At 38.3% G+C, this 27,181-nt stretch overlaps 2 protein-coding genes across 5 annotated transcripts in view; one reads left to right on the forward strand and one right to left on the reverse strand.

The window, feature by feature from the left end:
* CERT1 (ceramide transporter 1) overlaps nt 1–18,947 on the reverse strand; it is a 131,425-nt gene extending 112,478 nt beyond the window's left edge. The window contains exons 1-3 of one of the 3 annotated variants that reach the window (XM_005890090.3): nt 18,847–18,947; nt 18,198–18,600; nt 13,164–13,298 (exon numbers count right to left, since the gene is read on the reverse strand). In XM_005890090.3, the coding sequence (XP_005890152.2) occupies nt 13,164–13,298; nt 18,198–18,600; nt 18,847–18,932 (624 nt within the window). In that variant the 5' untranslated portion in view covers nt 18,933–18,947. Of the gene's footprint in view, nt 1–13,163; nt 13,299–18,197; nt 18,677–18,846 lie in introns of those variants that run through there. The other 2 variants (XM_070377230.1, XM_005890091.2) reach the window with 2 other exon arrangements.
* The window catches only part of POLK (DNA polymerase kappa), an 80,966-nt gene continuing 72,656 nt past the window's right edge, over nt 18,872–27,181 (forward strand). The window contains exon 1 of one of the 2 annotated variants that reach the window (XM_005890089.3): nt 18,872–19,002. In XM_005890089.3, coding sequence (XP_005890151.2) covers nt 18,910–19,002 — 93 coding nt within the window. In that variant the 5' untranslated portion in view covers nt 18,872–18,909. Of the gene's footprint in view, nt 19,003–21,067; nt 21,087–27,181 lie in introns of those variants that run through there. The other variant, XM_070377229.1, reaches the window with a different exon arrangement.

Raw genomic sequence — 27,181 nt, forward strand, 5'->3', positions numbered from 1 at the left:
AGCCCCAAATTGGAAGCATAGATCAAGTGGGGAATGGATAAATAAACAGTGGTATATGTAATCTGTGGAACAGTACTCAGTAATAAAAAGGAGTAAATTAGGGATGCATAGAACATGGATGAGTCTCCAAAAGTATTACACTAAATGAAAAGTCAGACACAAAGAGTTGCACATTGTATGATTTCATTTTATATAACAATGTGGAAAAGGTAAAACTATAAGAACAGTGGTTGCCAGAGATTGGGGATGGAGAGATAACTAATCACAAAGAGGGCAGGCAAGAGCTTTTTGGGATGATGAAAATTATCTATGCTCTGTTGTAATGATCACATGACTATATACATTTGTGAAAACTGTAACTGTACACTTAAAAGGGTGATTTTACCAAGCATAAATTATACCTAACATGGTTTTTAAAAAGGCAAAATATGCCTTAACACACATACACGCACACAATAAGCAGTAGAACAAAGAAAAAAGTAGTCAGAGCATGCAGAAAGCATAAAAAGAGCTAGCTGTTTAGTATACTACATATTTTATACAAACACATATAATTTCTTTTAAGTTGTGAAATAGAACTCCTTGGTGCAAGGAAACTGCTTACAGGAAAAGCATGAGAACTGTTCAAATATGGCATGTCACATATTTCAACTTTAATAAGTCGTTTGCATCTTCGTCTTTGTCTCCCTTTAACAAAAGGCTTTGCCAGCTTCTCCTTTCTTCTTTAAAAACTGCAGGCTTTATTTCTAATACAAGCATATCACAAAATAAACTTAAAGAAATCTGACTGCCTCTTATGTTGCCAAGAACAAAAGTACAAGTATTTTATGTTATTTTGTTTAATACACATAATCATTCAATCCTTTCACCACTTAAGAAAGCTGAAGCTCAGAGAAATTTAGTAATCATTTGAAGTCACCTTTAGCCATAAGAAACAGAGCCAAGATCTAAATCTGGGTTTGACCTGAAAACCCATGAATGATATATTTTTTAAGTTTTTATTTTGTATTGGGATATAGCTGATTAACACAGCAAAGGCACTCAGCATACATATACGTGTATCCATTCTCCCCCAAACTCCCTTCCCATCCAGGCTGCCACATAACATTGAGGAGAATTTCTTGTGGTCTACAATAGGTTTTTGTTGGTTATCCATTTTAAATAAAGCAGTGTATACATGTCCATCCCAAACTCCCTATCTCTTTCCTCTATCCTCCCACAACCCTGCCCTCGGCAATCATAAACTTCATAAGCTCCTTCTCTAAATCTGTGAAATCTGTGAGTTTGCTTCTGTTTTGTAAGTAAACTCATTCGTATCATTTCTTTTTAGATTCTGCATATAAGGAATGTCATATGATATTCTCATTCTCTGACTTACTTCACTCAGTATAACGCTCTCTGCTGCTGCTGCTAAGTCGCTTCAGTTGTGTCCGACTCTGTGTGACCCCATAGACATCAGCCCACCAGGCTCCCCCGTCCCTGGGATTCTCCAGGCAAGAACACTGGAGTGGGTTGCCATTTCCTTCTCCAATGCATGAAAGTGAAAAAGTGAAAGTGAAGTCGCTCAGTCGTGTCTGACTCTTAGCGACCCCATGGACTGCAGCCTACCAGGCTCCTCCGCCCATGGGATTTTCCAGGCAAGAGTACTGGAGTGGGGTGCCATTGCCTTCTCCGATAACGCTCTCTAGGTCCATTCATATTGCTGCAAATAGCACTATTTCATTCTTTTTTAATGGCTGAGTAATATTCCACCATATCTATATGTACCACATCTTCTTTATCTATTCCTCTGTTGATGGACATTTAGGTTGCTTTCATGTCTTGAGTATAGTGCTGCAATGAACACTGTATCCTTTTGGATGTTTTTCTCTAGATGTATGTCCACAGGGTCTTACGGCAGCTCTATTTTTAGTTTTTAAAGGAACACTCATACTGTTCTCCATAGTGGCTGTATCAATTGACATTCCTTCCAAAAGTGTAGGATGGTTCCCTTCTCTCCACTCAGTCTCCAGCATTTATTGTTTGTGGATTTTTTTTCTGGCTGGTGTGAGGTGATATCTCATTGTAGCTTTGATTTGCATTTCTCTAATAATTAAGTATGTTGAACATCTTTTCATGTGCCTATTGGCCATCTATATGTCTTCTTTGGAGCAATGTCTAATTAGTCTTCTGCCCATTTCTTGAATGTGTTGTTTCTGTTAAGCATCACAAAGTGAAGTGGCTCAGTTGTGTCTGACTCTTTGCGACCCCATGGACTGTACCCTACTGGGCTCCTCTATCCATGGGATTTTCCAGGCAAGAATACTGGAGTGGGGTGCCATTTCCTTCTCCAGGGGAACTTCCCGACCCAGGGATCAAACCCAGGTCTCCCGCATTGTAGGCAGACCTTTACCAACTGAGCCACAAGGGAAGCATCACGAGCTGTTTGTAAATTTTGGAGACTAATCCCTTATCAGTCACATTATTTGCAAATATTTTCTCCCAATCTGTGTGCTGTCCTTTCATTTTGTTTACTGTTTCCTTTGCTGTGCAAAAGCTTTTGAGTTTAAGTAGGTCCCATTTCGGAGAAGGCAATAGCACCCCACTCCAGTACTCTTGCCTGGAAAATCCCATGGACGGAGGAGCCTGGTAGGCTGCAGTCCATGGGGTTGCTAACAGTTGGACACGACTGAGTGACTTCCCTTTCATGCATTGGAGAAGGAAATGGCACCCCACTCCAGTGTTCTTGCCTGGAGAATCCCAGGGACAGGGGAGCCTGGTGGGCTGCCATCTATGGGGTCGCACAGAGTCGGACACGACTGAAGCGAATTAGCAGCAGCAGCAGGTCCCATTTGTTTATTTTTATTTCCATTATTCTGGGAAATGGATGGAAAAAGATATTGCTGAGATTTATGTCAGAGAGTTTTTGCCTATGTTTTCTTCTAGGAGTTTAGTAGTGTCTGGTCTCATATTTAGGTCTTTAATCCATTTTGAGCTTCAAAAAGAATAAAATACTTTGGAATAAACCTACCTAAAGAGACAAAACATCTGTACTCCAAAAACTGTTAAGATGCTGATGAAAGAAATTGAAGATGACATAAACAGATGGAAAGATACACCATGTTAGTGGACTGGAAGAATCAATATTGTCAAAATGACTATACTACCCAAGGCAATCAATAGATTCAGTGTAATCTCTATCAAATTACAAATAGCATTTTTCACAGAACTAGAACAACAACAACAAAAATCTCAAAGTCCGTATGGAGATACAAACAATCCTGAATAGCCAAAGCAATCTTAAGAAAGAAAAACAGAGCTAGAGGAATTAGGCTCCCTGACTTCAGACTCTACTACAAAGCTACGGCATTAATGATATTTTAAGCATTTCAGAAATTAGGATAAAATGCTAAATAAAAAACTATATATGTATAGCATTGAGAATTAAAGCCATTATAACTTTTAATGGAGTATAAACTGCACAACTACAAAATCAATATGCTGTATGGCTGCAAGCAATATATTGTAAATCAACTTCACTTTGTAATTAAAAAAAGAAAAAATACTAAACAAAAACCTGTATAAGAACTTGAGAGAAGATCTTAAAAGATCTTGAGAGAAACTAAAAAAGAAGCTTGTTGCTAATTACTTAAAGCAGGCAAATCTAGGAAATTTTGTGTATTCCTTGTTTTAAGGAAACTTGAATGCTAAAATACAAACTATATTTATTAGAGATTTAATAGAAGACAGTAATAGCAAATCACACATTTTTGTCCTTTTCACTTTATTTAGAAAAAAAATTAGTAAAATTTACATATAAGAAGCGTGTATCTCAAACAGACCTTCTTAGAATTAAAACGGGAAAAAAAAACCCTTTTCATCTTAATAAGATGCTTTAAACAATTGTTTTATAAACATTTAACAGTCATGTTCCTGTAAGTCTAATACCAAATACAATGCATGGCATATGCATTTTTCCTAAGCTCATTAAGTAATAAAATAACACCAGGTGGGAATCAGGAGACTTGAGTTCTAATTTTAACTCTTGATAGTTTGTGTTATGGGTTACATTGTGTACCCCCACATTTATATGCTAAAGCCTTAGCCTGAAACATGTCAGAAAGTGGATTTATTTGAAAATAGGGTAACTGGAGATGTAATTAGTTAGGATGAGGTCACACTGGAGTAAAATAGGCCTCTAATTTAACTAGTGTCCTCATAAAAGGGGGAAATCTGGACACAGTTACATGCGCAGGGAGAATACCATGTAAACATGAATGCAGAGATGGGGATGATGCATTATCAGCCAAGAAATGCCAAAGACTGTCAGCATACCATCAAAAGCAACAGAAGGAACCAACCCTGACAACATCTTGATCTGGACGTCTAGCCTCCAGAACTATGAGACAATAAATGTTATTTAATCTGGTACAGTTGGAGGGTACAAAATTAACATACAGAAATCAGATGCATTTCTACATACTAACAAAATATCAGAAAGAGAAATCAAGGAAATAATCCAATCTACTGTCATATGAAAAAGAAAAAAATGCATAGGAATAAACCTACCTAAGGAAGCAAAAGACTGAGTGACTGAACTGAACTGAAAGGAGGCAAAAGACCTGCACTCAGAAAAGTATGAGGTACTGATGAAAGAAATCAAAGATGACACAAACTGATGGAAAGATATACCAAGTTCTTGGATCAGAAGAATCAATATTGTTGAAGTGGCCATACTACCCAAGGCAATCTACAGATTCAATGCAATTCTTATCATATTATCAATGGCATTTTTCACAGAACTGGAACAAAAAAATTCTTAAAATTTTTATGAAGATAGAAAAGACACTGAAGAGCCAAAACTATTTTGAAAAAGAAGAATAGATGTGGAGGAATGACACTCCCTGACTTCAGATTATACTACAAAGCTACAGTCATAAAAACGGTATGGCATGGACACAAAACCAGACAAATAGACCAATGGAATAGGACAGAGTCCAGAAGCAAACCCATGCACTTATGGTCAATTAATCTAAAACAAAGCAGCCAGAGTTACATACTAGAGAAAAAAAAATCTCTTCAATAAGTGGTGCTGGGAAAATTGGACAGCTACATATAAAACAATGAAATTGGAACATTTTCTATAGCATGTACAAAAATAAACTCAAAATGGATCAAATGCCTAAATGTAAGACTGAATACTATAAAACTCCTAGAGGAAAACATAGGCAGAACACTCTTTGACATAAATGTCAGCAACATCTTCTTGGATCTATCTTCAAGAATAATGGAAACAAAAGCAAAAATAAACAAATGGGCCCTAAGTAAACTTAAAAGCTTTTGCTCAGCAAAGGAAATCATAAACAAAACAAAAAGATAATCTATGGAATGAGAGAAAAATGTCTGCAAATGATGTAACCAATAAGAGTTTAATTTCCAAAATATACAAACAGCTTATACAGGTCAATGTCAAAAAAACAAAAGCCAAAACAAAAAAAAAAAAAAAACAGGCAGAAGACCTGAATAGACATTTTTCCCAAAGAAGACATACAGGATGGCAAGAGGCGTATGAAAAGATGTTCAACATCACTAATTATTAGAGAAATGCAAATCAAAACTACAATAAGATATCTCCTCATACCAGTCAGAATGGCCATCATTAAAAAGTCTACAAATAACAAATGGCAGAGATGGTGTGGAAAAAAGGGAAACCCCCTACACTGTTGATGGGAAAACTGGTGCAACCACTATGGAAAATAGTACAGAGGATCCTTAAAAAATTAAAAATAGAGTTGCCATATGATGCATCAATTCCATTACTGCGTGTATATATATCCAGAGAAAATGATAACTTGAAAAAAGACATGCACTCTAATGTTCACATCAACACTATTTACAATAGCTGAGACATGGAAGCAACCTAAATATCTGCCAACAGATGAACTGATAAAGAAGATGTGGATGTATACACATACACACATACACACACACACACATGGAATATTACTCAGCCATTATAGAGAGGAATGAAATATTGCCATTTACAGCAACATGGATGGAACTAGAGATTATCTATTAACTGAAGTAAATCAGACAGGGAAACACAAAGATATACATATCATATCACTTACATGTGGAATCTTAGAAAATGATACAAATGAATTTACAAAACAGACACAGACTCACAGCTACAGAAAATAAACTTATTTACCAAAAGGGAAAGGGCGGGGGGAGGGGTAAATTAGGAGCTGCAAGAGGAAGGAGACATATGTATACCTATGGCTGATTCATGGTGATGTATGGCAGAAACCAGCCCAGTACTATAAAGCAATTATCCTTCAACTATAAATAAGTAAATTAAAAAAAAGAAAATTAGGAGTTAGGAATAGCAGAGACAAACTGCTATATATAAAATAGATAAACAACAAGGACCCAGGAACTAGATATCTTATAATAACCTATAATGGAAAAGAATCTAAACACATATATTTAAAAAAATTTTTTTAAAAGCTACCCAGTTTGTGGTTCTTTATTATGGCAACCCTAACAAACTAATGCATTTTGTAATTATATAATTTTGGATATGCTATTTCAAAATTCTGGGCTCTACATTTCAAATGCTATCTTTTAAAATATTTGTTTTCTTCTAAAACCTCTCACCAAATATTTTAAATATTTCTCACTGTATCTAAATATTAGAGTTACATTATTTGAGTTATACTCAACTTAAGATGAAGATAATATTTCCAAATGAACGGCTGAACAGATACTATTAGAGTCTAAAGACAAAAATCTTAGCAGTATAAGGTTCTAATTTGTTTAGATATTTACTGGCAAATGCTCTTCAAATGAGGAGAATTATCAACTAGTACTATCTAGTGCTTTTTACGGTTGACAGACCTTCCCCTCCTTCCTTGAGTTCTTATTAACTCAGTTCAACAGAGCAAAATTGCACATTTGATAAAAGGCCAACTTCTCGGATTTCTTACTAATCTGTAGTTCCTCATACGATGATCAGTTATGGCCCTCTTCCTGACTGGTGATAGCCAATTTGCTGAATATCAACTTAAATTATTATTTTCTACTTTAAAATCCCACATAAAATTTTTAAAAATTAAAAACAAAATTTTTTTCTTCCAGTTTTGCTGAGAGATAGTTAACTCAAAAACTGTTTAGATCTGACTACTCTTTATTTGGCACTTTTACAATTCTTTGTTTAATGATCATCTTCAATTTTGAATACTTCTTCCCCTTCCTGTTGGCTTCTTTGATTTTGCCAGGATCTTTCATTTCCTCCCTTAAAACCTTTACTTACCTAAGAGCTATTGGCTTACTTTTTTTTCCCCCCAATGTAGCAATAAAGATTTGCATTACCTTTGTTTTCTGTCTGAAAATATTAGAACACTAAATTGGTGTATACATTTCACTGTTGTGTGTGTGTGTGCTCAGTCGTGTCCAACTCTTGGTGACCCCATAGACGGACTACAGTCCATCAGGCTACACTGTCCATGGGGTTTTCCAGGCAAGAATACTGGAGTGGGTTGCCATTTCCTACTCCAGGGGATCTTCCCAACCCAGGGGTTGAACCTGTGTTTCCTTCATCTCCTACACTGGCAGACAGATCCTTTACCATCCACTTGGGAAGCCCCGAATTTCACTATATCCAACCTATAGTAATAGAAAACCCATTCACTTAAAGAAGTTTTAGATAGTAGGTATACAAAGTCAGATGCCTAAGATGAGACTGGGGCTACAGACAGAGCTTAGACAAACGAATTCTTTTTGTTTTTTTGGACTGGGTCTTAGTTGTGGCCTGCCAGATCTTTAGTTGTGATGTGCAAACTCTTAGTTGTGGCATGTGGGATCCAGTTACCTGACCAGGGACGGAACCTGGGCCCCCCTGCGTTAGGAGTACAGAGTCTTAGCGAATGGACAACCAACAAAGTCCCCAAACCAATTCTGAAGACATTACTATTTCCATTATTCCAAAAATCTGTACTAGCTAATTCCTGAAACATTGTCTAATCTCAATAACTACAAACAAACCATTTCACTTATTTTTACAAAAGGAGCATTAGCAGTTTAAAGAACTGATTAAAGAAATGCTAGCAATGTAATTTTTAAATATGATACAAAAAGAAGGAATAGGCAAACCAACTGAACAAAAAAGAGTCCAGAAACGACCTCAAATATACATGGTAATGTAATATACAATAAAGATGACATTTCAAGTCAGTGGGGAAAAGGTGAATTTTTCAATTAATGGTATTTGACCAGATGTTAGCCATTTGAAAAAAAGTTAGAAGTCCCCACATCACTCCTTTTACTAAAGTAACTCTCACAGAAATCAAATTCAAATATGAAATTGTAGTTGAAAATGTAACTACATGAGTTATAGTCTTTAAGGGCTTTCCAGGTGGCTCAGTGGTAAAGAATCCACCTACCAAGGCAGGAGATGCAGGTTCGATCCCTGAGTAGGGAAGATTCCCTCAAGAAGAAAATAGCAACCCACTCCAGTATTCTTGCCTGGGAAATCCCATGGACAGAAGAACCTGGCGGGCTGCAGTCCACGGGTCACAAACAGTCAGACATGACTGACCAGCTCAACAACAATAACAACAAATAGTTTTTGAGGGGGAAACACCTATCCAAACACAATACAGTAGCCATAAAGGAAAAAGTCAAAAAAAGGACCCAAAATGTTTAATTTCTGTTAGGCTTAAAAAAAGACTATAAAACAAGAAGAAAGCGACAAATGACAACCTGAGGGGGAAACATTTACAATAAATATGACAAACTGCCAAATATGATATAAAGAGCTTTTACAAATCAGTTATTGAAAAAGATATGAACAAGCGACGAGAAGAGGAAAAACTAAGAGTTCTAAACATAAGAAGTTACTCAGCCCCTTGAATAAAGAAGTGCAAAATCTAATATGAGACACTATTTTTATCTATCAGTTTGACAAATATTTAACATTTCCAAAACCCGACTTTCTCAATACTTGAAGGTATTGGGAAATAGAGACACTCATACACAATCAGTAGGAATGAAAAGTGGTACTTTTGAAAGGGCATTTGACAGTAAACTATAAACAAATTTAAAAATATTACATATGTTTGTTTCAAGAGTGCTTACAGTAAAACAAACTTAAACATGAGCTAAATGTCCAAGAACAGGGAAATGGCAAATAAATGTTATAGGCACATAATTCAACAAAGTGTAGTAAATGTCCAAGACATAGTAAATGAAAACAAGGTACAGAATAGTAGGTTTAGTATGATGCAATCTGTGTAAATGAAAAAGGAAGGATAGAAACAAATAAATGCTTATATAGACATGATATTATCTGGAAGAACAGACCAAAAATTTAACTTTGGTTATTTCTTGAGTACAGGACTAACAGTAAAGAGAAGCATTTACTTTGCAAACCTTTTCATGGTATGGTTTATATTTTTTTCACCATAGGTATTTTAAAACAGAACTTAAAAATTAATAAGTTTAAATACTCCATAAACATTGCTTTTGATTGATGAAATACAACTAATAATACAACTAACATTCACTGAACATCTATATGGAAAGTTTTGTAGCAGAGACTGAGTCTTAAGTAAATAACTACTAAACTACAATAACTGAAAAATTCAACTTACCACACTCATTTATTCAAGATACACATACATCATTTCCCACAAAGTGACACAGCACTGTTTTTCTTATTAACTTACTCCCAACCCCTCACATTAAGAATTATTTCCAGGTAACAAATTCTCCCAAGAAATACAAAGTTCCTTGAAAGTATTTCACTCAATTTATTATCACAGAGTTAAAGAACATGATTCAAATAAAGAATGACTTCATTGTTAAGCTAAAATAAGAAAACAATGAATTAGGTTCTATGGGAAAAGGTGGGCTCAAGTGTTATGTTCACTAACAAATAATAAATACGTTAATGAATTACAGTAGTCACAACTCTTCAAGTCCAGACTTCCTCACATATGAGCATTATGATTTCCTAAGGATGTCATGTGTGTGAATTCAAACATATTTATTATTTGCCTTCAAATATTAATTGATACAGGTAATAGCCCACATTTAAGGAAAGCAAAGATAACTATTTAACAGAGGTTAGTATTGTATTTTCGGAGAGGGCAATGGCACCCCACTCCAGTACTCTTGCCTGGAAAATCCCATTGATGGGGGAGCCTGGAAGGCTGCAGTCCATGGGGTTGCTGAGGTTCGGATACGACTGGGCGACTTTGCTTTCACTTTTCACTTTCATGCATTGGAGAAGGAAATGACAACCCATTCCAGTGTCCTTGCCTGGAGAGTCCCAGGGACGGTGGGGCCTGGTGGGCTGCCGTCTGTGGGGTCACACAGAGTCGGACACGACTGAAGCGACTTAGTAGCAGTATTGTATTTTAAAAATTTAACTCAAATACATACTCTATTTGTCAACTTCATTCTGAGTAGCTCACTGAATTCAGTTATATTTTGGAATTTCCTTGAAATATTATGTAACAGTGAACCTGGGAACCCACAGAGTAGGAGCAAAGTTGAAGGAGTTCAGGAATGTAAATGCTTCTGTTTCCCCCGCCACCTGTTTAGCTATGCGTGGGTGCTCAGGCACTTCTGTCATGTCCAACTCTTAGCAACCCCAAAGACTGCAGCCCGCCAGGCTCCTCCGTCCATGGGGATTCTCCAGGCATGAATACTGGAGTGGGCTGCCAGGCCTCCTCCAGGGGATCTTCCCAACCCAGGGATCTAACAGGAGTCTCTTATGTCTCTGCATTGGCAGGACGGTTCTTTACCACTAGTGCCACCTGGGAAGCCCTGCTTAACTATAGTGAAGATTAACTACCCCTCAGATTCTGCTGCTTTATTTTTTTTTTTAACCTTCTGTACTACCACCTAGCCCAGTGAATACTTCCACTAGGTTCTTCCAAACTTTTCAAATCATTTTGGTTTCCTACTCATTTATTTGATTATGAACTGCAATAAAAGTTCTGTAAGCAACTACAGATCTAAAAACAATAGAAATCTACAAAGAACTAACACATGGCTTTTTCCTGAGTAGATGCAATGTAAATATTTACTGAAACTTTTTCTTTTTCCCAAATAAGCCAGGCACTATTAACACAATCCATAATTCAAGACAACGTAACTAAATTTAACTCCACAAAAATTAGCATGGCACTCTACGAATAGTATTTCTTAGGAAGATATAAAACCTCATTCGTCTCTTTCCACATCACCAATCAATAAACTATTTTCAAAGAGTCAAACAAGCACTGTAACTAACAAGCATCTAACAATATGCAAAAGAAGGAAGAAGGGAAGAACCAAAGGAAGACATTTCAAGATTATAAAATGTATTTCTATCCCTGATTCATTCTTTCCTCGAGCATGAGCAGTGATCCATCTCAAAAGAAAGAAAACTCTAAAATGCTAAACTAGATACAATTTCAAAAGTTCATTATAATGAACCACAAACCAGTCAAAACAAACACTGAGTTTTTACGTTCAACCTATTTCTTTAAAATTGTCTTTAAGAATGGAGAGCAGTAGTTTCATTCTGAACATTTCCAAATAAATCCTCCATAAATTTTTCCAACTCAATATTCAACTAAGTATTTGTTTTCAAACTGTGAACACTTAAGGGCAGAATGTATGAAAAATGATGGAAAAATACTACATGATTTTCCTTAAATGTGTAACATAAACATATGTTAAGTCATTTAGATATGAACACATATCCAAAGCATACCATTTGCTTTTTATAAACAATATAAATTCTCTCATAAAGTGAATTCTCTTTGGATGTATCAGTGAAATCTAAGACTGTTTTAAGACACTCATTTTTAGATTTTTAACTACAACAGCTTCCTTAACTGACTTCCACTTAACTAATCTGCCTTGTTGTTACTGTTTTGGTTAAGTCTGTGTCCGACTCTCTTGCGACCCTGTGGACTGTAGCCCACCGGGCTCCTCTATCCAAGGGATTTCCCAGGCAAGAATACTGAAGTGGGTTGCCTTTTCCTTCTCCAGGCGATCTTCCTGACCCAGGGATCAAACTCACATCTCTAGCACTGCAGGTAGATTCTTTACTCTGAGCTCCTAGGGAAACTTTCCCAACCTGACTTAGATAACATGTTTTTAACCTTTATTAAACATGCCATGAATGGCAATCACTCTCAACTAGTATGTTATTTTTAGTACATTCAGGTACTTCTGACCTACTAGTTGAGTTACATGTTTAACAATTCATTCGGTTGTTCCTAAACCTGTTTATATCAGTTTACTTGCTGTAGTCCTTACATAACTTAAACATTATGTAAGCCTATGGAACACAAAAGCAAAGAGTTATATCTATGTAAATGAAGTTGAGTGCAAGCTGAGGAGAATGACTCAATAAAGGTGAGTCATTCTTTTAAAAGGTATTAAATTAGATAAAGGTGAGACATCTGTAAAATATTAGGGAAAAACATTAAAAGTCAAAAAGAGGAACCTATACTTAGGGTTTTTCAAAAGTATCTTTAAGGCTTTATTCCACTTTAGAGAATCAAAACTGGAAATTGCAGATCATGCATTATGGATGTACTACTTTACACAAAAACTTCTCTCAACCATGATCTTCAAAGAGATATTGTTAGCTCTACATCAGAAAGTTGATTAAGTGAATTTAGATTTATGGTCTATTACATTTTAAGTCAAAATTTCAAAATGTTACAATATGTATCTTTTTACTTTCCTCGTTTAACTTTTTCAATAACTCACTAAGTAACTGTGCCAACCTATCAGATATGAAGCCATCTAACATGTTTTTCTGAAGCCCTTGTTTAAGGGCTTGTTGTAACCAACTAGACAAATCCTACATGTCTAAATAAAATAACTGGAGGAGGAAACAGCAACCCACAGAATCCCATGGACAGAGGGAACTGGCAGGATACAGTCCATAGCGTCACAGAGTCAGACACAACTGAGCATGCACGCACACAAACAAAATAATAGTGTCCAGTGATATACTCTAAAATAATTCTACGGAAAAAAGTACTAGACTATGCTTCGCAAGGGCAAGGATCTTAATCTATTCTTTTCATAAACATAAGCCCCAAGAATAGAGTTCCTAGTGTATAGCTGATGCTCAATCAACATTTGTTGAATGAAGGGAAACAGGAACTCACCGTGATGACAGCCTTGCTAAGACAGATGGATCCTCTGCAGCCATACTCTGTCTCATCTTCAGATTTGTAGTAACTCAGAGTGTTATTTTTCAAAACTACCCAGCGATCCTGCCACCCATGAATATAGTTTGTCCACTGAAGGAAAAGAAAACAAAAAATTAAGTCAGTATTTTAGAAATCCAAACACTCTTAAACAGCAGTCAATCTAAGTTTAAGACCAAAATGTGAAAAGTTCTAACTACAAACAGTTAAAATTAAAAAAGCTAAGATTTTCCAGATTAAATATGATTTTCCATAATTTCTTCAAAATTATAGATAAAATAGACAATAAATAAAACATAACATCTAAAGAATAAAAACTGAAGCACATTTCGGTTAAAAATTCTGCTTTTTTTTTTCCTGGTGTGCTTTCATCCTCCCCTCCTCACCACCTTCAAGACTTAAATTTGTTTCTGTCCCTGTTGCATTCGACATATTCAACAGCAAAATAAGTTTGGCTACACAGTCTCTCACTCCCCTCATGCATGAAGCATTCTCAAATAGAAGCCAATCATGCCCCAAACTCTGTTTTTGTTGTTAAGTTATTCCTATATGAAAATGTATGATGTTTCTGACTACATTAAAGTAAAAATACAGATCACCTCTTTGGCATATCTATCAACTACTTTTACCTCCATAGCACTCTTTGAAGATCTATTTTTCAAACTCAAGGGTAAAATACAAACATAAAATTGGTTTCCAAAAACATACTTGGATTATCTGTTTCCAGTACCTACAAATGGTTTGTGCTGCTAAAGTTCTGCTGCTGCACAGTGAAGATCAAAACCAATAAACTTACAAAGGCAGAAATGTAACCTCTATCGGAATTGTTGATATTGTATATTTTTATGCCCTGGGGTTTTAAGTAGACAATTCAAAAACTATCTGCCAAAAACTAACTCTAAATGGATTGTTAAAAATATACTGCATTGGCTCAGAGAAATCTTTTCTTTACTGTTTCCTAATTCAACAGGTTTGAGACTGTTTGGCTCTTAACATCTTCTAAACTCCACCATTACAAGCCCTCCCTGAGAACTTATCCACACAGGATAAGCGCCCTGAGATTTACCACCACTTAAGACAGCGACTTAAAATGACAACAAATAGACACAAAAATAAATTTACCTCTACCATAGAGTGCACTACCCCACTATGTTCCTATTTCTTTGGCTATACTGCTACTTCCAGTCATTCAGACTCAAACCCGGCTCAGGATTCTGGTACAGCATGGACAGAGCAGTGGATACAACATCAGAGAGGCTCAAGTACTTTCCTAGCTGTGTGAAAAGTTTTGACAAATTATCTAACTTCATCTTTCCTGCCTATTAAACCCTTAAATCTGACTCTTATCTTTTTTCAAGTAATCCAATCAAATTATCAGGGGCTTCCCTGGTGACACAGACGGTAAAGAATCTGCCTGCAATGCAGGAGACCTGAGTTCATTCCCTAGGTCAGGAAGATCCCCTGGAGAAGGGAATGGCTATCCACTCCAGTATTCCTGCCTGGAGAGTTCCATGCTCAGAGAAGCCTGGCGGGCTACAGGTCATGGGGTCGCAAAGGGTTGGACACGACTGACCAAATAATACTTTCTGGGTTCCTGAGAAGGCTTAATAACCTTACCTCTAATATCTTCTGCTTTTAATTTCATAACTTACATAATCTTATTTATTAGGCATATTTTGCTTATTTATCTTACATATTAACCTCATTTAGTCTCCAGTTACAAAACTTACATGAACAACTGACTGCCTACAATAGAAATTGTTTAGACTGGTATACCTTAATCCTACCTTGTATTCAATTATTGCCTCTCAGAAAACTAGTAACTGTGTGACTACGGTCAAGTTACTTATCCTCTGTTTGTCACATTTTACCTCTTAAAGTTTTTTAAGATTAAGCATGAACAGACTTAGAACACTGCCAAGCACATAGTATTTTCTCAGTTGGAAGCAGAATTATGAATAGCTAATGAAGCTCTCTATACAAGGGATTTCCCAAGCAAGAATACTGAAGTGGGTTGCCATGCCCTTCTCCAGGGGATCTTCCAGACCCAGGAATTGAACCCAGGTCTCCTGCGTTGCAGGCAGATTCTTTACTGGCTGAGACATCCGGGTTCCCAAAAATGAAGCTTAGAATCCTCCAGGGAACCTCACAAGAACAGATCCCTTTCAAAGTGACAGACAAGACACTAACAATTTTGTGCCCATACTTTTATATTATATTCTTATAGAAAACCCAATAATCACATAAACTTCAGGCCCTTTACCCAGGAAGTGTTAACTCTATTCACAACCAGACGGCAGACTTCTGCCTTTCCTCCTAGCCTCACAACATTTCTTCACTCTTCCCCATTCAACAGAGCCAAGGCAATATGTGGGCACTGCAAGAGAATTAAATGATCCTGCTTCCTAGTAGTCCAGCAAGCATAAATTCAGGAGGAAAAAAAACACATTTATAATAAGGATCAGAAGCATGTCACACATAAAATGCTATATGAATGAATACTCTACTATATTCATAGGAGATAACACCCTTGAGGAAAGGAGTGCTGGGATGGCTGGCAAAATAAAAGTCTTCATAGAAAGAACAGTTGAGATGGACTCCAGAGATGGACAGAATTTCAGCCAATAGTTAGGTGTGTGAAGAAAACATTAGATAAAGATAAGGTAATAAAGTTGGAGAGAATTCAGAAGAAATTGGGTGAGATTTATCCAGGCTTAGTTGCTCTCAAGTCCATCTAAGGCCTGAATCTTTTCCCATCCATAACCCAACTTGACATCTGTTATAACCACCTAGAATTATTGTCAACCCAGTATTTTTGGAACTTAACGTGTCTAAGAAACAAGCCTGTAGAAAATATATTCATATTAAAAAAACGCTGGGCTGCTGTATTTCTCATACAAGTTTACTCTACCACCACCATTTCAAATTCACTCCATTCGTGGGGGAACAAAACAAGTTAGCATTAGGATTTAACTACATTACTAAACAGAAGTTAAACAACAGACACTGAGTTCTAACCTTTGTTTAAAATTACCAAGTGAATACAAAGATTCAAAATATATATGTACTTGAAACTTAAAAACATACATTCAATATAAAACATTCTTGATGAAAAAGCTTCCAAGAAAACATATGTATCCATAAATTGCTAAATTTCAGGGAAATTTCCTTCTTAGCTGTTAACAAGAATACCAAAACCTACATCCCTGTTGATTCCAGGTACACAGCAACATGGAAGTTATCTGCCTACTAAAGAAGTGGTCAAATACTACATGTCTATGCACTTAAATATCACGGAGACAAATCTTTTTTTTTTTTGGTCATAAAGTATATACTACAACACTCTGCTTAAGTGATTCTTGGATACTCACACACAGCGCATACTCAGAGCACTGGTGACTCCACCCCTCACTACAATCCTCCTATCCCACAAAAAGGGATAATCAATAGTTCAAAAGTACAGCTTGTTTTTGTAAAATACTTAACACACCACAATACTAATTTGGTGAAATTATCGGAATCACTGAGAAGCAAAAAAGATTCATTAACAGTTCCAAAGGAAAATGTACACCCATCACACATGTTCAATGCAGATTCCTAAATTACAAGATACATCTAATCCAAAGAGACCCTGGGGAGTTTCACCTTACTGAAAATTTTTCACTGAAATTCCAATAATGATTACATTATCAACACACTGTAATTTTTCCATACACAAATAAAAGTTAACACGTGCAAGCCTTAGTTTTGACATACTCATGCCTTTCGTAGGTCCTTTTCTCAGTCTTCTAAAGACAATATAAAAGCCTAATATGAAACGATTACACAAACGACGTCCAAAAGCTTAGCCAAAGTAGGTATACTGGAAGCATGGTGATTTCTTAATAGGCAGTGGCTGCACATGATCTAGTATCTTATGACCAGCCTGTTGAAAGACTGGACCCTGCTCCCCTTCTCCAAGTTAACTGCCAGCTCCAGCCATTTCTAAAAGTTTAACAGAAAGAGAAAACGAAGTAAAAAAGGCAATGTGGATCTTATCACAGCAAAAACCTAAAAGAAAAAGAAAGAAAAGAAGGAAAGAAAACAAAACCTTAACAACAAACCCCAAACCACGTACTACCAACGGAAAAAGATTACCCACCTTCCCTCTTAAAAGGGGCCTCATCCATTTTCGTTAACTAGCTTTCAAATTCTACAAATGACTATCTACTTCGTAAAAATTTTGGAAAAAATGTTTTTAAAAAAATTCAGGAAAAGTAAAATGTCTTTTCCTAACTCTGCCCCCTGTCTGCAAGAATACTTTACTAAATAACACTCTTCTTGGACTAAATAAATGTCGGTTTCCATTCTGACATGTTTCAAGTTACTACGAATATTTCTTGTATCTATCACCTGCCGATTCAATAGCTCCCTCTGAATTGGGGTAAAGGGTGAAAGGAAAGTACAAAACGTCCTCCTCATTTAGATCTCTCACTACATCTAGCCTGGCATAGTTTCCCACCTCAGATTTCAGCACCAAGCCAAGTTGCTCCGGCTTCTTTCTCAAAAACTGCGTCTACAAAAATCCCCCACCCCTGCTCTGCTCGGCATCGCTGGACAAACCTCTTTACCGTACTCGTTCCTTCGGATACTGCTGTTGCTCATCCCGAATTCCTATATCCAGGACGCCTGCCGCCCGAGGTCCCGAGTCGCGGTGCGCATCCCGTTCCCAAACTGGATGGATCCCCGGGTTGGGACGAGCTTCCCCCGGTCCTAGGCCGCCGAGACCCAGGGCAGGCGAAGAAGACCGTCCCCTTCTGCCCCCACCCCCACCGCGGCCCCGGTCCGGGCACTTCAGCGGCAGGACTCGGCCCCACACCCCGGGCCCATTCCGCAGCCCCCGCCCCGGGACAATCCGTGTTCTCGCTGCCAGCCCCACCCCGTGCCCTCAGCTGCTCGCCTCGCGGCAGGTGAGTCCGGGCAAGGGGCCCCTCAGCCTCGCGGGCTGCTCACCTTGCTGAGGACTCCGCAGCGCTCCACCGGCGGCCCGGACTCCGTCTCCGGATCCTCCTCCGAGCCCGACGAGTTCCAGCTCTGGTTATCCGACATGGAGGCGCGACAGCCGAGCAGGAGACCGGCCCCCGCTCCCTGAGCTGCGCCGGTGGAGGCGCCCAGTCCCCGGGGTGAAGGGTCGGGGGATGGCGAAGGAAGGAGTGCCCGCTCCGGTGCAGGAGGGAGCGGGAGGAGGGATGGAGTCCGCCCGCCGCGCCGCCGCCGCCGCCGCCGCCGCGCCTGACACCAAGCGGACCGGGGAAGGAGGTCGAGGGGCGAAGGAAGCCTGCCCTTCCAACCGTCAGCCGTCGCCGTCGTTGTGACCCCTGCGCTGCGCCCGGCGCCGCCGCCCGAATTTGGCCCCCTCGATGCCAACCTCGGGGGAGAGGAAAAGAGGAGGAAGACGGGAAGAGGGAAAACCCAGCTGCAGAGACCCAGGTCCACTCACACCTCCGCTAGGCCGCCATCTTCCTGCCTAGCCCACTATTTACCCTCCCCTCCCCTCTTCCCTCCCTTTCGTCCTCCCATTCTCCCCTCTGCTCCCCGCCCCGTCCCCCTCCCAACGTCTGACGCGTCACGCCGAGGCTCGGAGTTCCCTCCCGCAACTTACCTCCGGCCCTCCCGGGTGACGCCGGGTAGGAAAGTAGGAGGAGCGGAGAAAGGAGAAGGCGGGATGGGGACCCCGCTGTGCTGCATTCTGGGAAGGACGCTGCTCCGTGCGCCGCGCAGCCTCCTGGGAGTTGTAGTCGCGGTCCGGAGGCAACTGGTGAGTGATCCGCGCCGGGAGGGCTGGTCGCCTTGGGGACCGTCAGAGGGAGGGTGGGCTTCGTTTGATAGTTGCGTGACCCGTCCCCTGTGCCACGCTCCTATCTGTGCCTAGCGTGTTTATGACGAACCCGCCGGGCTTGTGGACCGGGACGTGAGACACCTTGCGGGGGATGCCCGGGCCTGCCCTCCGTGGCCGTTTCCCAAAAGCCGGATAGCATCTTGCCGCTTGCCTGGGCAGAAGCATACCCGGCTTTTCTGCCTCAACCACGGGCCGGGGGGTTGCGACCTCTCTAATGACGAGGGCATTTCTTTCCGTCAAACCACCTCTGCAAATTTCGAAGATCTTCCGTCTCGCCGTTTAGAAGTTAGACTTCACCTGAGGTTTCCCAATTTAGAAGGGAGAATTTTTAGTCCCTTCTCACCAGAGCAAGAACTTTTCTTTGTTAGATTTACAGAGTTTTTAATTGTGGAAAGTAATTTTGGAGATGTCGGAGAATAAATGACATTGAAGAGTTTTTAAAGGAAAATAAGAATGTGAGGTGAGAGAGATGAGATGAGACTTCCCTCATTGTCCAGTGATTGGGACTTCGCCTAACAATGCTGGGGTGCAGTTTCGATCCTTGGTCGGGGAGCTAGGATTCCACATGCTTCGTGGCCATTTCCTTGCATAACAGAGATGAAAGTACAGTAATCTTATTGAGTGATAACGGGTTAAGCAGTAGGAGGTTGGCTTTGCCTGAAGACTAGAATTAGTGGAAAGACTGAGAGAAGATCTAACAGATTTCATTTTGCTTTTTTGCATATATTAAGATAATTTTTATGGGGAGATCGTTAACTTTGTAGCATCAATTCTTTCATCTTGTTTGCTTCTTTTCCATCTTGTCAACTTCCTAATAATTGCCAAGAGTACAATTCCTTATTAAACCTTAGAAAGAATACCTGCTTACTGCAGGTGACAGGAGGATAGAAGTGAAATTTTCAATCTGTGGGAAAAGGCTCAGTGGCCAGAAGGCTCTAGTCGCCACAGAGGTCAACTTAACTGCAATCTTCAGGAAAAAAAACGGAATGATAGAAAGGGTTTTGTTTTCCTAGATTGACACGAAATGCTGAATCTGTTGTAAATCAGTTACAAATTATTTTTCTGTTGTGAAATCAAGTGAAAACGCATAATTGAAAGCCATTCAGATGAATAAAACCTTGAGATAAGCTTTTGAAAATACTTTTTCAACATGTTAATTAGGAGATAATCCCAATTTTGTCATTCAAAACAGAAAAATAGAAAAAATTAACTTAGCACATTTTCCCTCTTTATTGAATTACTAAATTATATCCCTGGTAGCTCAACAGGTAAAGAATCCACCTGCAATGCAGGAGACCCCAGTTCCGTTCCTGGATAGGGAAGATCCCCTGGAGAACGGATAGGCTACCCACTCCAGTATTCTTGGGCTTCCCTTGTGGCTCAGCTGGTAAAGAATCCGCCTGCAGTGTGGGAGACCTGGGTTCAACCCCTGGGTTGGGAAGATCCCCTGGAGAAGGGAAAGGCTACCCACTCCAGTTTTCTGGCCTGGAGAATTCCTGGTTACAAAGAGTTGCACACCACTGAGCTACTTTCACTTCACCTTTAGAGTGTCAAATGTAGCAAATTTTGCTTTGCATTTCAGTTACCTAATATAGTTGACTTCCTATCTCTGATTCTTTTAACTCTAGGTTTTAAAATGTCATAAGTCTCAAGGAAATGATTATGAAATGTTGAAAAATCCACTTCATAATGCAATTTATCAATAGAATCATGAGAGCATCGTATATATTTATTTTTAAATTGAACTTTCTGTTGTATTTTATGAATTTCTAAGTTGTGTGGTTGTAAGCACCAATGCTTACATCACTAAGTTGCCCATTTAATCAGTAGGGAATTGTTTAATTGTAATAGAATTGTAATAGAATTAATGAGAGAAATTGCCTTTTTAAAAAAGCTTCTTTGTGTGTGTCTCTGTACTTACACAACTATTTTTTAAGTACAGAAGGATTTTTGTACACTGATCAGAATACCATTTTAGAGGTTGGGATTCTCTTCTGTTAATGGTAAGAAACTGCAATACAAGAATGAAATACACAAGCTTTCTCTTTATTCTGTTGTGAGAATGATAGCTTCTGAGTTTTCTCTCTTACTTAGAACCATCCTCAACCTTATCAATATTCTATATTGTCTCTTAGTTTTTTTTTTTAAACTTTTAAACTTGAATTCACCTGTTTTAAGAACAACCACTTGGTCCACTGTTTTATTTAATAGTTCTTCTTACGCTTATATTTACGTGATTTGCAAAATCTCCATATATTGTGTCTAGGTCTGTTTCTGGACTTCATTCATTTTTATTATCTATTTTGTCTGTAGCTGTGCTAATACCATACTGTTTTAATTATTTAACTTTATCCTATTTTCATATATATAATAACAAAACTCCTAATGTTCTTTCTCGTTTGGATATTTTTGTATATCTTCTCTTCCAGGTGAGTTTTTAGAGCATTTTGTCAAATTACATGAAACACTCTATTGGAATTTGGATTAAGAATGCACTTAATTTGTGAAGCAAATGACATCTTTACATTATTAGTTCTTAGCCTTGGTCAGATGCTTTATATACCTGATCTAACTTACTCCTTACAAACCACATAATGTAAGCATTGTTGGCTTCATCTTAAGGATAATGAAACTGAAGCTCAGTGCTGCCAAGTAACTTACCCAGTGCCAAATAGCTACTAAGTATTGGGGTTAGGATTTGAAAACAGATCTGATTTTAAAGGTCATACCATTTTATTTGATTCAGGAGACCCCTAAAGGTGGGAAGAATTGTGTAAATAGTTTATTCTGTAGATGAGTATATCAGAGCAACTGTGCTCTTAATTCAGTTAATGGTTTTGAATATCTTTTCACTTACCCAGCCCTTACATCTATGCTGTCTTACTTAACCCTAATATAGAATTTATTAGGTGCTCTTCTATTTCTATTATTATTTCTAATATAGAAATAATATATTATTTTTCTAATATAGAAATAATATATTATTTTTCTAATATAGAAACTAAATTATTTATATTTATAATATAATTATTTATATTTCTAATATTATTTTCTATTTCTAATATAATTATTTTCTATTTCTAGTATGTCTTCACATGAAGACACTGAACCCAGAGATTTTAGATAACTTTCCAAAGGTCATACAACATCAAAGAGAATAGTTGTTGTTCAAACCAGCATCTCTTGCGTCTCCTACATTGGCAGGTGATTCTTTAGCACTGACCCATCTGGGAAGCCCTGTCATCCCACTACAATTCTTCAATTCCTCTTCTTTCTCCCCATCTTCACCTTGCTTCATTCTCCCACCTTTTTCTTTCTACAAAACCCCAATCCCTTCATCCCTGCCTCCCTCTCCCATTGCAATGACACAGAAACCAAAAACCTAGCAGTTTTACTAATCACCAGGTAGGGGTCTAGAAGTAAATATGTCTTCTTGTTGCTGGAATTATAGTAGCAGAGGATGTCCCAAGTTGAAACTGAGGTCATTGTCTAATATTTAAAAATGATGTTATAAAGAGCCTTCATTCGTCCACTTAGCCTGCCATAACAAAATACAACATGCTAGGTGGCCCTGGTCTCATTATCTCTTCTAATTCAGAATACCAGTCCTATTGGATTAGGGCCCCATCCTATGGCCTCACTTAACCTTATCTATAGGGCTTCCCTCATGGCTTAGCAGTAAAGGATCTGCCTGCCAATGCAGGAGACTGAGGTTCCATCCCTGATCCAGGAGGATCCCCTGGAGAAAGAAATGGCAACCCATTCCAGTATTCTTGCCTGGAAGATCCTGTGGACAGAGGACCCTGGTGGGCTACAGTCCATGGGATCACAGAAGAGTCAGGCATGACCTAATGACTAAACAACAACAAGCAAAATTATCTTTTGATAGGCCCTGTCTCCAAATACAATCATATTGAGAGTTAGGTCCTCAAAATATGAATTGAGGGGAACACATTTAGTCCATAACAGTGCTTACAGGTTCTGTATTCCCACAGTGTTTATTACGGTAAAGATACATTTTGAGTTAAATAGTCCTTTTTAGCTAACCTGGGAATTTAACTGTTCATGGTAATCTTTATAATACTGTTCCCAACTGAAACATAATCAGTTAAAAACTGGAGATTTACATGCAAAACCTGATTTTTAAAACTTAAGAATTACTAATCCGTGAAGTAGAGGTAATGATCTATGAATAGCAACAGTCTAAAAACTAAAGTACAAGTGAACAAAATACAGCGTGTAAGCAATACAGCTGATATTTTTTTCCGCTTTTTAATGTGTTGAATAATAATCTGGGTAATGAAATTATGGACCACTTGAATTTCCTCTTTGAACCCTTTGGTATGAAAAAAAGTATGTCATGTGAGTATGTGTGTGCCTGTGTATCACTTTTGTAATAGAAGAAATTGTTTAATTATAAATGATATAAATTAAAGATTAATCTCTACATACAGTGTTCTAAGTTAATTTTCAACTTAGAGTTGTTAATGTCCCTGTTTTTCCATACATTTCCCTCTTTAACATAAAGCGAATTGATGATTACAGCATTTCTTAAGAATGCCCCATCGTGTCTTCAGAGTTATTTTCCCCAAGCTGCCGACCCCTATTCACATTTTGATGCACAGGTAATGACAGTTATGTCATAACTGCTGTCTCACTGACAAGGATTATATGAAACATCCCAAGTTTTGAAAAGTTAAAATATGAAAAAGAGATGTGTTCTTGAAGCAGTGAGATATGGTGCAATCGGCCTTCCCTGTCTATGGATTCCACATCCTTGGATTCAACCAACCTTAGGTCACAAATATTCAGGAAAAAAATTCCAGAAAGTTCCAAAAAGCAAAGGTTGAATTTGCTGCCCACCAGCAGCTATTTATATATAATTTACATGATATTTATATGTCATTTACATGAGCTATTTGTAAATCATATTAGGTGTTATAAGTAGCCTAGAGATTATTTAAAGTATATGGGAGGCTATGCACAGGTTGTATGCAGATACCTCACAATTTAACATAAAGGGCCTGAATACTCATGGATTTTGGTATCCGCAAACAGTCCTGTAACCAATCCCCTGTGGATACTGAGAGACGTCTGTACTTGCTTTTTTAAGCATTTCCCCTTCCTTTTTCCTCCGTTTTTAATTTTTAGAATATGAAAACATACATACAGTCCCCAACTTAGAATGATTCAACTTAGGATTTTTGGACTTTATTTCTTCTCTTTTCCCAGGCTAGCAGTATGTAATATGATACTCTCTTGTGCTGTTGGGCAGTGTCAGTGAGTCACAGGTCCTAGTCAGCCATGTGATCATGAGGGTAAACAACACAATTCTGTACCCTTAAACCTGTTCTGCTTTTCACTTTCAGTACTATACTGAGTAAATTACATGATTTTATCAAGGCTCTTCAACTGAAGGGATCAGAAATGTATTTCAGGTAGCTCAAATAAGAGATGTTATTGTAGAGCTCTCTGAATCCTCAGCTGGGCCTTGTATGCATATTTCAGTCCTTGGAAAATGAGGTCTTGGTGTTTTTCTGTTCATCTGTGGGGCCTCATGGTATCTTTCATCTCTGTGTTCTTGTCTTCTTAGTCTCAGTTTATTTGTCTCTTCATATCTCATCTTGCATGTTGTCCAACTTGTTTTAACTACCTGTTAGTTTTGGGGCCCTCTCCATGTCAGTAAAGAATCCGCCTGCAATGCAGGAGACCCTGGTTCGATTCCTGGGTCAGGAGGATCCCCTGGAGAAGGGACAGGCTACCCACTCCAGTATTCTTGGGCTTCCCTTGCGGCTAGCTGGTAAAGAATCTGCCTGCAATGCAGGAGACCTAGGTTTGATCCCTGGTTTGGAAAGATCCCCTGGAGAAGGGACAGGCTACCCACTCCAGTATTCTTGGGCTTCCCTTGCGGCTAGCTGGTAAAGAATCTGCCTGCAATGCAGGAGACCTAGGTTTGATCCCTGGTTTGGAAAGAGCCCTGGAGAAGGGACAGGCTACCCACTCCAGTATTCTTGGGCTTCCCTTGCGGCTAGCTGGTAAAGAATCTGCCTGCAATGCAGGAGACCTAGGTTTGATCCCTGGTTTGGAAAGATCCCCTGGAGAAGGGACAGGCTACCCACTCCAGTATTCTTCCAGTATTCAGTAGTCCATGGACTGTGTAATCCATGGGGTGCCAAAGAGTCGGACAAGACTCAGTGACTTTCGCTTTCACTCAGTGTCTAAGTTTAAATTCTCAGGTAATTAGCCAGCCAGCGCTGTAATTAGCTCTTCCCAAAAGTATGGAATATGTCTGCCCCTTCTGTGGTTTGTTGGGAGTTGGAGGCCAACTAGAAACAATAGGCATGTCTAGTATATATATAATTTACATTATAATCTGTTTATAGCTGTAGGGGTGGGAAAGGGGGCATTCTGAGGGGAAAGAATTATGTAATGTATAAGAAAATCTAATTGTCAAATCACAAATATTCTTTTAAAAGGAGTAACATGATAATGTTTAAATGACTGTATTAGACTGTATATATTATTTTTTCTTCTAAAAACATGACTAAAATTTTTTTATCTACTTTTTTCAAATGTTAGTCCCCAAAATAGTGCTTAGAAGGCAGTCAATATAATTAATTAATTAATGTATTTTACCTTATCTTTTCAGTTAATAGTTTAATTCAGCAAGTATCCGATATGTAAGCTATTATGCTGACTACTATGAATAAGTTTAAAATAGTTATAGATTAAAAAAAAAAAGAAGGGAATTGTGTAGGTCTGCATTCAAGGAGTTTATAACAGAAAACAAGGTAAGAAAGTATACATATGAGTTGAGCTAGTATTTTGTAAGTTAAAAGAAGGTACCTTTTACTCCTCTGGAGAAGGAAATGGCAATCCACTCCAGCACTCTCGCCTGGAAAATCCCATGGATGGAGGAGCCTGATAGGCTACAGTCCATGGGAGTCACAAAGAGTCGGACTGAGCGACTTCACTTTCATCTTTTACCCCTAGGATCTGACAGTGATAACTCCTGTTCTCTAATGTATTTTCTAATCCTTAGGCCACTTGCCCCAGGTCTTTTTAGTTAAAACAATGGTTGTTTGGGATTTTAAAGAAAAAAGGATTGTCTTTGCTTGCTGATCTCTTACCATCAAGTTATCACTTTAATTGTTTTATGAATCTTGTCACATTAGAAATATCATAAACTGATAGATCTCCTTTTCTTTTAACGTGTAACTGTGTGTGTGACATTCAGCATGTGCCCTAAATAAAGTTCAGAGATTTAAAAGATTTAACAGCTCTTCTGCAAACCTTTTCCAGTTTAACCTGAACCGCTTGCCCTTTTGAATGCTTTTGTTTCCCACTTTTCCTGTTTTGACTACTAATAAATTATATTAGTCTGTTAGGCTTAGTGTTCCTGTCAGGCCTGTTAAAGAATCATATAGTTTCTGCCACTATGGTGGTTCTCCCTGAGTTCAGAGTGAACAAGCCGACAGTCCCTGAGTGTGAGTCCTAGGACTTCATCCTTAATAACCATTTTGACTTTGGTGTGTATTAAATAAATGCTAACTTAATAAATGGCATCAGTATAACCAGTCTCTCTTTATTGCTATGTATATCCCAGTTGTTGTGGTGTTATATGCGTTTGTAAAATGCTATTTTCATAAGTATATCAAAGTAGATAATCATTTATGTGAAATGAGGTGAATGCATCTATATCCATTCCTGACAATGTAAACACTAGTTTCAGAAATATTAGGGGCTGCAAGAAACTTGCATGTGTTCATCTTTTGTGACCTTGTACAGAATTCTTTTGTAATATCTTTGTGACTGTATTCAAAAAAGGGAGTAGTATACAAACGTGTGTAAAGTGAATGTAAGGAAGCTATTCATGGCTTTGCCTCCCAGTGTATCTTAAGCTTTTGAGTTGGTACCAAAAAATGGTTGTATGTTACCTGTTTGTAGTCAGCATCTGGCATGCATATCTCCCACATTAGTAATTTTCTGTTAGACTTAGATCTTTATAGATATAGTCATATCCAGTGTAAGTAACCCAAATGTACTAGTCTATGAATTAGCATAAATAATAAAACAAATTTTCCAGTTACTGAGAAAA

Source organism: Bos mutus, chromosome 10, assembly GCF_027580195.1.
Source record: "Bos mutus isolate GX-2022 chromosome 10, NWIPB_WYAK_1.1, whole genome shotgun sequence".
In the NCBI taxonomy this organism is placed as follows: Eukaryota; Metazoa; Chordata; class Mammalia; order Artiodactyla; family Bovidae; genus Bos; species Bos mutus.